Source organism: Ptychodera flava, chromosome 6 (assembly GCF_041260155.1).
Source record: "Ptychodera flava strain L36383 chromosome 6, AS_Pfla_20210202, whole genome shotgun sequence".
Lineage (NCBI taxonomy): Eukaryota > Metazoa > Hemichordata > Enteropneusta > Ptychoderidae > Ptychodera > Ptychodera flava.
Window position 1 is genome coordinate 37,577,282 of NC_091933.1, and position 12,380 is coordinate 37,589,661.

The 12,380-nt window shown below is 36.2% G+C and overlaps 1 protein-coding gene across 45 annotated transcripts in view; it reads left to right on the forward strand.

The window, feature by feature from the left end:
* Positions 1 to 12,380, forward strand: part of LOC139135673 (fibulin-5-like) — a 55,994-nt gene that overhangs the window by 36,553 nt on the left and 7,061 nt on the right. For 24 of the 45 annotated variants that reach the window (XM_070703228.1, XM_070703237.1, XM_070703235.1 and 21 more), the window contains 5 exons: positions 99 to 221; positions 809 to 928; positions 2,489 to 2,623; positions 3,020 to 3,143; positions 5,339 to 6,256. In XM_070703228.1, coding sequence (XP_070559329.1) covers positions 99 to 221; positions 809 to 928; positions 2,489 to 2,623; positions 3,020 to 3,143; positions 5,339 to 5,699 — 863 coding nt within the window. In that variant the 3' untranslated portion in view covers positions 5,700 to 6,256. Of the gene's footprint in view, positions 1 to 98; positions 222 to 808; positions 929 to 2,488; positions 2,624 to 3,019; positions 3,144 to 5,338; positions 6,257 to 12,380 lie in introns of those variants that run through there. The other 21 variants (XM_070703227.1, XM_070703233.1, XM_070703231.1 and 18 more) reach the window with 1 other exon arrangement.

Sequence of the window (12,380 nt, forward strand, 5' to 3'; positions counted from 1 at the left end):
AGTTTTCTGCATTGACAGCTGTTCATATCATTTGATATAAACCATTTCAGCAAGATATGTTGAAAATAGCTGGTTTCATCCGTTCCATGGCATTTCAGATATCGACGAGTGCACTGAGTGGAGAGGCCAGTGTCAACAATCCTGTACCAATACTCCAGGTTCCTTCCAATGTACATGTCAGGATGGATTTTCCTTGGCAGCTGACAACGTCAACTGTGTAGGTCAGTCAAATAACATGCCTATGTACATAATTCCAGTAGACATAGTTGATTGTCTTGCCACAAGGGTGACTCACCGTGCCAATCACACACTAAATTGTGTTCCTCAATTGATGGTTATGCAAAACCATTGATGCAATGCAATCATAGGCTACTGTCTAAGATGCAACCATTCCCATGAAATTCACTGGCATGCATTAATAATTGTCAGCATAAATATACTTGTAGCAGGTTCATATCAGGTGTTGTTTGCGTTCATACCATTCAGTTTCAAATATGCTAGCTATGCACTAGGTGATTCTCAGACGCCAATTAATGGCATCACATTGGCTTTTTGTCAATATAGGTATACAGCATTAGCTTTGTTACAACAATTGCATATCAAGATTACCTCAGCAGTGTCTGAATTACTCTCGACCAGAAATTACCCCACTGTGTCTTACTGCAAACAATGTTATACATTTCGGAACTCTATTACTATTACCCCAGCATTGTATGCAATTCGCAAGTCTTTTCATCGGTATGTCAGAGGTTAAAAAATCTATTCATTAAATTTGAAAGATGAAAAGCTAGTGCCCTTTTTTCTGCAGATATTGATGAGTGTGCTGTAAGCAATCCCTGCGCTCAACAGTGTAATAACATCTATGGTTCATATATATGCCTGTGTAATCGTGGTTTTCGGACTGGCAGTGATGGTGTCAGTTGTGAAGGTAAGCTCACCAACTGCTAAGAAAAAGATGGTATGAGGAAGCAGTGTTGCTGGGGTTCAAGCTCATTAGCACATAAAGTACAGTCTAAAACATCTGTTGAACAACATTCCTTTGTGACATGCACTGTACATGTCAAAAAAACACTATGGAATTTTGGAATGGATTTCCAGTAGTTGACTGATATACTGAGCTGTGCTTGATACTTCATGAATTGCGTACATACCAAAATTGATGTTATCAGCACGGTCAGTACTAGTAGGTTGGCCATTGGTAGATGTTGATTACAAAACAACGAAAATTTTCCACCAATTTGGGGTAATCTTTTACCAATGTTTTGTAGACTATATTAATAGACTATAGATGCAAATTGAAATATTGGGCTACCAAAACACCAGAGGTATGGTGTTTTGGCAAAATTGAAACACATACAACGAAAAGTTTTCAGACAAAACTTTGTATGTCCTTTGACCTACTTGACATGCTCAAAAGGAATCATTTGCATACCATTATCCAAAGTTTGGTATTTGGTTGATTTTGACCATCTGAAATAAGGCTTAAAAGTTTACACATGAAATTCTCTAATCAGTCAAGCACTTGCATCATCTTAAAATGTTTGCACTGTGGCAATGCTGGGCATCATTTTACAAGTGGTATAGCCACAAATTGATGACGTAAAATCGCTGTACACAAAAACACAGATGCCTTGTAATTAGGGCACTTTGTATTGTGTACGGCTATTTGACATTCTCAGTTTGTCGCTATACCACTTGTAAAATGGTGCCCAATGCTGTTTGCAGCTTCAATTTTCAATAAAATTGTTGCAGACAAGAAGTTTCTTTAAGATAGAATGGTCCTCCGAGTGCAGATACTCAAATTTTTCTAATTCTTTTCTGCTCTACCACCTGTGAGGGCAAATTTTAAAGCTCTTGGAGAAGGAAAATTTTCTTAATTTTTCAAAAATCAAAGAATTTTGATTTTTCTCCACAAGAGTCAACACAAGGGTGGCAACGATTTTGAATTTTAAATATCAAGAAATACTGGGAAATTTATCTCCCTAGGAAGACTTTGCAGTGTGACCATGGATTTCTATTCTTGATTTAAAAAAAGAATTGTTGGCAGTTTAATTGATGAAAGTTTGAGCAAAAGTTTAAGTCTTTCACTTTTGAGGTGCATATACCATAATTTTCAATATAAATATTTGCAGACAAAGTCTCTTAAAATGCTTTCTTTTTAATATAGGTGCAGAGGTTATCTGCAAAAGATTTCATATCACCAAGATTTGATTTATCTAGACTGTACACTGCAAATCAAATGACTCTAAAAGGGAAAAATTCACAGGTATCTTTTGAAGGGAAAGTAAATGAATTATGCCAGGGTGCAAATCACCTAGTATTGTAACATAGTTGCTTTCAAGTAGCAAGAGGGAACGTTTTTCATTCTGCCATTTCAATCATCAGACTTACGATTCAACTGTTCTAGTTCAAGGTTAAGTGTAGAGAGGTGCCAGCACTGCAGCAAATAAAAATATTAGAGATACTGTATGACTGATTTCAATTTCAGATGTGGATGAGTGTGATCTGACAGCAAAACGGGGTGCTAGAGTCTGTATGGGTGTCTGTCAAAATTTGCCGGGCTCCTATCGGTGTTCTTGCCCCCCTGGTTACAATCTAGCTCGTGATGGCACCACATGCCGAGGTAAGCACTGGTATTGGTAGAGAGCTGCCATGAAAACGGCTTTGTGATTCTGTTCCACAAAACATTTTGTGAATCAGTGACATTTTGTTAAAAGAGGAGTCATCTTCCCGAAATGGCGGAAATTTGCACTTTGAGAAATCCAACACCATATTTGACAAAATGGCATTTGCGCAGTACTGCTGCAGTATCATGTAGTAGTTTGTCATTGGTTTGCTCACAAATGACATCATTTTGGGGATAATTACCTGTTGGCTACCTCTACGAGGACTCCTCTCCCAATTCATTCCTCAGAGAGCTTTTAATTTTGTTTAATGATGAAATGGAATGTGTATCCTTTTCTGTGCAATCGACTGATAAATTACAATTATTCTTTTTGATCAAAATTCTTTATATCAGATATAAATGAATGCGATCTGGGTACAGATAACTGTGCTGATGGTCAGACATGTTTCAATACACGAGGTGGTTACCGTTGTCACTCCATCACTTGCCCATCGTCATTTGTCAAGACCTCTGCAACGTAAGTACCTTATAATGCCCAATGGTTCTACCCTGGAATAGAAGAACCCACAGTAGGTTCAACAGACTTATTGTGCCCAAGAGATCACATGACGATACAAACAAACCCACTTGTATATAATGCGTATTTCCCATAGTTTTGTTCATACGTGGTCTATTCGAATTCCTGGTATTATATCCCATTGACATGTTGAAATGCACTGTGGCTGAGTAAAAATCTTGAATGGTATTGTCCTGCATGTTTTGCAGTGGCACGTCTGAGCATAATCAGTAGAGCAACGTTCCATATGCTCCACTATCTGTGTTGTGAGATAAACCAAACTGTAACGTGCAGTTGATTATCAAATGTGTTGAGGCTTCTATCATTTCCATATGAGTTTCCTTTTTATTGTCAGATGATTGGATATCATAATTGTAGTCTGATTTTGGGAAAGTCCACCGCATCAATGGCAGGAAAACATCAATAATAAGCAAATAAACTAAAACCACCTAATTATTTCCATATCACCACTTAATTCACCTCAAGTCCTGCTTCATCAGGGTTTTCTCCCCATTCATTTTGGTGAGAACTTCTCAAGATGAAGCTCAGCTGAGCTGTGTTGACCGTGGTGTCATTTCAAGTTGTCCTACGTTGTGAGTTGCCATACGTTGCCATATGTTGCCATACGTTGCCATACGTTGGGAGTTCAAATCATACTGTTAGACAGATGCACATTTATGAACACACATTGGATGGCACATAAAAAATCTGTTTTATACCTTCAGTTCACACTGCTCAACAGCTGCTGTTACGTCTCAAGGGTTACAGCTCTTACGCCCATATGTCAATTTTGGTAGCTAAAATCTAAGATCTCGCAAGTGACATTGTTACTTGGTGAAAATCAGACATCAAATTTTCAAATGATTTAAACTCTGAGAGAGAGGGCTTCAAAACCCATAATTTTGTTGTCAAAAGAATTGGTGACAATTATGCAGTTTTCATGATGTTGGTGACATCTGTCTGCCACACAGTACAATAAATTACCCACAATGCTCTTTGATTTGTACCAACGACATTAGTTTTCTTATAACTTTTTCAGTTCTGTATAAAAGCAATAATGTGAAGTCTCATGATGATTGATTAATTACATTATTAAAAGTACGTTGAAATATTGTAGTATAAATTTCAAAGAAACTGTCAATTAACCATAAAAGTCACATTCTGCAGGTACTACAAATGTCACAGTTTTGGGAAGCAAGTTATGACCAACTGAAGGGGTCATTCTCTAAAAAAAAGCTAGCATGTAAATTTCTTTTGTCTTTTCTATTTGGAAAAAATCAATATCCTTTTGTTTCATAAAACAGGTGCAACTAGTCTCCCTACTTTCCATCACTTTATTCTATATAGCTGAGGACACAATCAGTGGAAATTTACAAAATGCTATCTCCTCTCGCAATCAAGCACAATTTTCTTAATCCTTTAAAATGGGAATTGAGAAGAAAGGTGTCCTTAAAAGTACGTTTTCAGAATTTTCACAACTAGTCCAGGAAGTTGTCTATACATGGGAGACATGGTAGACTTCACAGGGGAATCTTACGTTGGTACAAATCATGATGCATTATGGGAAATCTCTAGTACTGTGTGCCAACACTTTGCATCTAGTCAGGTGTAAATTATACCCTTCCACCATGGTTCCATCATGGTTTGACCCAAACTCATTGTTATCAGTCCTGAGTATGGACCTGTTTATAGGAAATTGGGAGAGCAGGTTAAACTTTGAAATAAACATATCTGTTTCACCAAAGAAATATTGAAAGTAATGCAAGAGTTGAACTTTCCAAGGCCTTCATGTAATTATACTGGACATAGATCATAAACTCATCACAAATAAATCCACCAGAGTAAAATTTGTGTCTAGGGCACCGATAGTCTGACTTTGTTTTTTGGCCAATTTGTTCCGATTGGAAAAATGCAACTGTTCTCTCATCCTTCATGACTGATAGGATAAAGTTGCAGTTTTGCTTTCTCCGGTGTAGGTTAACCCTTTCACCACCATGGTTTGTCCCAAATCCATTGTTTTCTATGGTAAAGTTGGACCTGTATACAGGGAACTGGGGTGAAAGGGTTAAAGAGGTGAGCACTGCATGCACCATTTGATGACAGACTGAAAACGAGACTAATGTAGACTTCTCTGTTGCTGCCCTTTTTCTTCACAGTCGATGCCGCCGCCAGAGATGTTCAATTGATGATGCTGTTTGTCTCTCCAAACCGTTCACTATCTCCCACAACTATTTAACTTTCTATTCCGGAGTTAAAGTTCCCGTCAAACTCTTCACAATGACAGCGCTCCCCTACGGCAGCAACACTTATCAATTTGAATTGGTGAAGGGCAACGAAGGCAATGAATTCCAAATCGATATGTCAGAGCCGTTAAAGGCACACATCCTCCTTACAAGATCGATAGAAGGTCCACGTGACGTTGATCTTGAGCTAGAAATGAGAAGCTACAGTGGTGACACATTGGCAGGGAAAAACGTAGCCAAAATCACAATTTATGTCACCCGCTACGAATTCTAGACTTTTTCAAGGAAATCTCAAAAAATCAGGCCATGCAGATAACATAAACTGGCTAATGTAATGTTTTGAAATCACATTTACTTTAACAGTACAATTGCATATCCATTCTCTTATTATTCCAAAATTCTTTACTGCAACTCGGCAAGTTTGAGCTCCTCTTGTCTTACTATATACTTAGTCTTCAATCCATGCAATTCAGTCAGAATAGCTTGTTTGTTCATGATCACTGATCAATAGATCTTACACAACGACTTAAGAATTAAGTTCAAACAAAGCTGAAAGTACACTGGATAACAGATAAATTTGCTTTGCATGAGGAGTTTATTGTTTACTTTTGAAATGTGTATTTGCATATCCAGTTCTGTGATATCCATAATTCCTTTCCATGTGTTTCCTGTTATCATTTTTTTTTAATCCTTTGCCTGTCTATTTACCCTAAAACACTTAAATCATTGTGCTTTTGATTCCATTACCCTGTGATTCTTTCCTATCAGTTTATGCCATAACTGCATTGTGTAAGTTTTTTTTATATGCAATAAATCTTTTCCAAACCACAACTTCCTTCTGCTGTAATATTTGTTTTTCGAATTCTTTTGCTTGTTCTGTGTGTCTCTGTGGTGATCAAGATTTGACAGGATGGCGGTAAGGTGGCTGCAAAAATGATCGTTGCTGCTGTGGTTGAAAAAAGGACAAATAACAAAATGTTGGTGGACACTAGAAAAGCTAAAATCATACTACTTTTTGACACCATCCTCCTTCAGCAAATCCAAAAGTCCACCCTCCGACCTGCATTAACAAGTTTTATTTTGTCAATGACTTGTTTGTATGAGTGTGCATGTTCATGCATGGAAGTTGAAATCATGTAAAACCGAAAGTATGTTGAGGCATATGGGCCACTGTAGCAAAAAAAATAGCGCCAATGGCACTTGATCACAACTGGCACATTGTAAAACTACTCTATCTCTGGGTACACCTGTACATGAAATACTGAATGGGTAGGTGCTGCGGGTTTGGAGTTTGTCAGTAAATGCACACAGAAAACAAAGTCCCGAAGTAGCGAATTCCAGCCATTTTCAAACCACACTGTTTGTCAGTGGGATAAGCAATATTCGCAAAAATCACATTTCCAGGCTAATAGACTATGTTTTACGAAATCACACGTCCTTATTACAAAATAAAACGATCTATGTCTTTAAATCAATGCACCGGTAAACAGGTCCAGCAGCTAGTTATGTCATCAAGTCTGTAATGTTAAGGGTCATGACAAATGTGAGAAATCTAAAACATTAAATATGTTGTTTTTTATCAATTTTATTACCAAAAGCCCATGAAAATCTCTGATACTTTGAATCAGCCATCCTGCATATTTGTAACATTCATCAAAACCTCATTTCTGTTACACAACTCATTAAATAGTCCACAATGCAGGATTGGTGTACATTCCAAAACTGCATATATGAAAGACCCCTAAAATCAATTAGTTAAAGGGGGGTTAGAAATTTCCCAAAACTATCTACCCGCTGCTCCGTTTGGCTCCATTTTTCGGAATCGGAACCTTGGAATTAGTCTGAATATCTCTACCAAATATCAATGCAGTCTGTTCAGCGGTTTTTGACTTTTTGTCGTTTACGGAAAATGGACACTGTCCACCACCGGTTGAAGCTAACCCTATATCACAACTTCCAGATGTGATAATGACCTATGGTCATTATGTTAAAAAATACCGCCAATGGCACTTGGACATAATGACCGCCTTGTATTATCGGCATTTATCAACAACCACACTCACTGTGAATTAGACAGACCAGGAAGTCAATGAGCAACATATAGCTGAAAGACTATTTTTCACATTGCGATTTTAAGCTCATTTTTATGAGAAAAGAGACATGTATATGTATATGGAGAAAAAGCAGATGACATATTTGTAATTTGTTTGTTAAGTGACAATCATATATGCATCTCTTGAAATTTTGTGGTTATAAGGTATAACAGTAGTGTAAGAATAATGAGGTATGAATAAGTTAGTAAAGCTAAGGCCAAAAAAAAAAATATGTGCTGTTCCGATTACCCGACCTACCCCAATTTTATCCCCCGACCCTAGACTTTTTAGAGCTTCGTAAACCCGGAAGTAAAAATAATGATATGAAAAAACGTGAAACGCATGAAACTAATTTTAGTTCGATTTTGATACTTTTTGAACTGCTTCAATAAAATGCTGTTGAAACAATACCACGCATAAATTTCCGTACGCTGATTTTGCATATGAAAGCCTATCAGCCAGTTGAGAGTTACGTTCACAAAAGTTCATTGCCCTAGCCCGATAAGGTTTCTGTGTCACATCATCTCTGTACGATTGAGAAAAGGAGACAAACTGAAGTTTTTGTGCATCATATGAATGTCCATAACACTCTGAAAATAATTCTGATAGCAAAATTGACACAAAAAATTGGACTTTACTGTCACAGAAACGTGTTCAGTGCAGACTGCACAAGCATTGAAGCAAGCTGTGGTGCATGGTGTATGGGCCCGGATTTTGAATTCAGTGAACAGACACTGACTCATTTTTTGGGGCAAAATAAACCCTAAAATTAACTGTCGGTGACAACCAACCTTTCTGTTTGTTATTTTCCCCATTCTAAAATGACTGAAAAAAAGCAACCGGGGCAAATCTGACATCGAGAAAAACTCTGCTCCGCATTCAATTCAAAACAAAGGATCTGACCCTCTAAGTTGTTCGTTTGAGCTCTACTGAGTCTGCGCACAAAACTACAAGACCACCTAGGTCACTAGAAAAATACAGCTCACTGGTTTGCAAAGGGCAATGTTGATCCAAACTTACAGTAGTGAGGGATATATACGCACAGTAAAAACGTGACAAACAAGCACATTATTTTTTTCACAAGCTACCGAACATTCTTTTACAATAGTTTTTTTTTCTTGGTTTGTGTAATGCAGACAATTCAGTGAAAAATGAAAAAATTCCTTGAAGGTACAGTGGGAATGGCTGGCTGTTATTAATTTTGATGTTTGAATGTACATTAAGCCCTATGAAAGCAGACTTACAGAATATGTGCAAACAAACATACAGAATATTTAAGCATGAGGGAATATGCTACAGTTTTTAGGAATATTAATGATTATGAATATTAATGAGCCATCCGCCACTCTGGGAAGCCCTATACATTCACAACAGTGATACCTAAATTTGTTGAATTTTGAAAATATCTTGTAGAGGATGGTGTTTGGAGCCAGCAGCTTGGATTGTGAAAGCAAGTGATTTATTGCTTGTAGTATGTATATCACAAGTGACATCATTGCAACATTAAAACTTACATACCGGTATAAGATATCATTAAATGTTTCCGTTAAATCCCCCAAAAATTTAAAACCCCCTCAAAAATTCCAGTAGAGGGGACAATCCCCCTGGTGTAGTATCCTAGATAAAACACTGCATTGATGACAGTAAATATTGTGTTGTGTCAGTTCTTACAAGTCAGACTTACCTGTGGATAAACAGTTCACTTTCCTGTCAAAGAGTTGTAATTCAGCCATATCAATTTCCATGGCAGTCTAATAAACCACACACTTCAATTCTACTGGTGAATATTTTATTTTAGTAAATTGGTATTCAATTGAGTGCGTTTCATGAGGAAATTGTTCGCTGGTAGTTTGTTTGAACGCGTACAAAATGCACATTGAGAAATAAAAAAAAAATGAGAAAAAAATTTCCCTACCTACCTACCCTATTTTTGAAAACCATGTAATCGGAACAGCACATTTTTTTTTGGCCTAAGTTGACAGTAATTAAGATTACAAAATTATACACTAAGCTGGGGAAATCTGATTGAAATAAATGTTGAAAAGTAGCAAAGTCATGGTCATCTTTTGTCTAATACTTGTGTAAGTTCATGAACTTTACATAAATCTTGCTATAGATTTGTTGCTAATGGGCAATAACTGTGTTTCAGATCATTTGAGAGCAATCTATCCATGACAGGTTTAAATTGTAATATACTTCTATTTAAAGGAGAGAAACTTCTCAAATAATTTTTTTCCCTGTAATTTGCTGTGAGAACACATGGACAAATGCTCAGGACTCTATGCTGGTGCTACTTTGATAACTAACCTACAACTTGTAACGTCATTGTCTAACCTGTTCACCCCAATTTCCTGTAGACAGGTCCACACTCTCCATTGATAACAATGGGTTTGGGCCATACCATTGTAGTGAAAGACTGTAACATGTGAGGTTGTGGATACTTAATCTCTGGAATGTCAAAGTCTGTATATTGACTCAAGGATGTTTACTTAACAAATGCCTAGGGTCATCTCAAAAGTGAGAATCTAAACTATGAAATATGTTTTTTTTAATGCTTTTGATGCCCAAAAGACCATAGAAATCTCTTATACTTCGAATCAGCCATCCTCCATATTTCTAACATTCATCAAAACCTCATTTCTGTTCAACAACTCATAAAACAGTCCACAATGCAGGATTGGTATACATTCCAAAACTACATATATGAAAGACCCCTAAAATCAATTAGATAAAAAGGGGGGTTAGAAATTTCCCAAAACTATCTAACCGGCGCTCCGTTTGGCTCCATTTTTCCGAATTGGAACCTTGGAACCAGTCTATGTATCGGTATCAAATATCAACGCAGTCTGTTCAGCAGTTTTTGACTTTTTGTCGTTTACGGAAATGGACGACATCAAACACCGGTTGAAACCACCTCTATATCACAACTTCCAGTTGTGATAATTATGTTGTATGGTTAGAAGTGACTGAAATTTCATCAACTTGTTTGTTTTGTATATATAGACAGAACATGAGAAATGGTGACAGACAATGGTCACATGACTGAAAATTGACATTTTCCAGCCAAAATTCATACATTTTAAAGAAAGGTGAAATTTCAAGTATAAACTCAATCTTTTTCTGCATATTCAATAAGAGTAATTATTACTCAACAGACATAATACCCTAAATAAAATACTTTGACATATCTGCATTTGTAATTAATATTTAAAAAATAATGTCTGTGAAATATAAAAAATTGCTGGATTTTAAGAAAAATATTGCAAAAATTTACTTATTTTGACACTGCTAGTGGTTGTGAGCTTTATTGTCATTTTATATCTCTGATTTAGTTTGAATAAATTTTCGTCCAGAGGTTGAAATAACTAACTTATTTTTCATATGTGATTTTGGCAGGAAAACGTCATGTGCTTGTCACATCACTTGGTCAAAATTCCAACTTTTGCACAAATTTGGTTTTTACATACTAAGAAATATATTCTTGCTGACTTTAAAGTCATTACGATCAAAGCTTCCTAAAACTTGATCTTCAGCTAATCCAAAATTTTAAAAGTCTCAGACCCATGCCTCAACACACATGTGCATATTTCATTCATTCATTTTATTTGTTTACTTGTTTATTTATCAATTTATTTAAGTCAAGCCTGGAACCTATAAAGTTACTCGAATGAAACAAAAAAGACTTAAAAACACGCAAACAATTTACAGACAATGAGACTAAATGAGATATCTGAGTAAAAATTGTTTCTAATGCCGACTCATGATTAAATCTCTGCAATTATATCTTATGGTCATAAATGGGCCATAAAAAACGAGCTTATTCTATGCATAGAAACTTGCCAAACATCCTAATTTTTCGTTTAGAAATTGTGCATAATTAGGATTTCTCAATAAATTGTCTGCAAACATTGGATTTCATGTATGAAAATTGAAATTCCTTTAAAAGACGTGTGGCAGACTTGTTTTAGCATCGCTGTTAATGATGCAGAGCTTATCAGATAGCCTGATAGTCCATTGCTATTTGTCCGTCAGTCATCCATCAACAATTAATTGACTTCTTCCCTGAAATTGCTTTTCTGATTGCTTTGAAATTCGCTGTGCAGGCCCCTTGAGGTGACCTTAGTTAGGTTTGTTTAAATTGTGTTTAAGTTTGATTATTTGTATTCTTGGTGCAATTTTTCCCACTTTTGGTCAAAAAAATGCTGAAACCGCATGTCCGATTGCCTTTAACCCTTTGAATGCCCAAGCCAACTTTTGTGGCCTTTACAAAATATACCCCAGTGAATTTTTTTCAGATTTTTGCCAAAATTTTGATAAAAAACTGTAGCTAATCAAGTGTGATGTCTATTTGCTCAAAAATTATCAAAACAAATGCAGAAAAATTCATAAAAATTTGTAAAATGTTTATATGAAAATTTTGGTGCGAAAAGTTACAGCACTCAAAAGCTTTAAATCTGATACGCAGGTTCCTGGGCATGACAGTTGTCAGAATTGTTCAAGTTATGGTGAAATTTGTATTTTGGGAAATTTTTCCCATATTTGGTCAAAATCTCTTCTCCAAAACCACATGTTCAATTGCTTTCAAATTTGATGTACAGGTATCTAGGGGTGACAATATAGTCAGGTTCAATTAAATTCTCAGTAACTTAAATACAGTTTTGCCACCTGAATGAGCTAGTTGCTAAAGTCAATGGTGGTCAACCATTATTTCAACATGGCAGATTTCTACAGGTAAAATACATAAGATAACAGAAATCAAAGCAAAATTATAGGCTATTATACAGCAATTTCATGCCAGAAATGCCTTTAAAGATGATATGGTGGACGAGTTTAGCTAGTTCACAAACAAACAGAACCTGTTG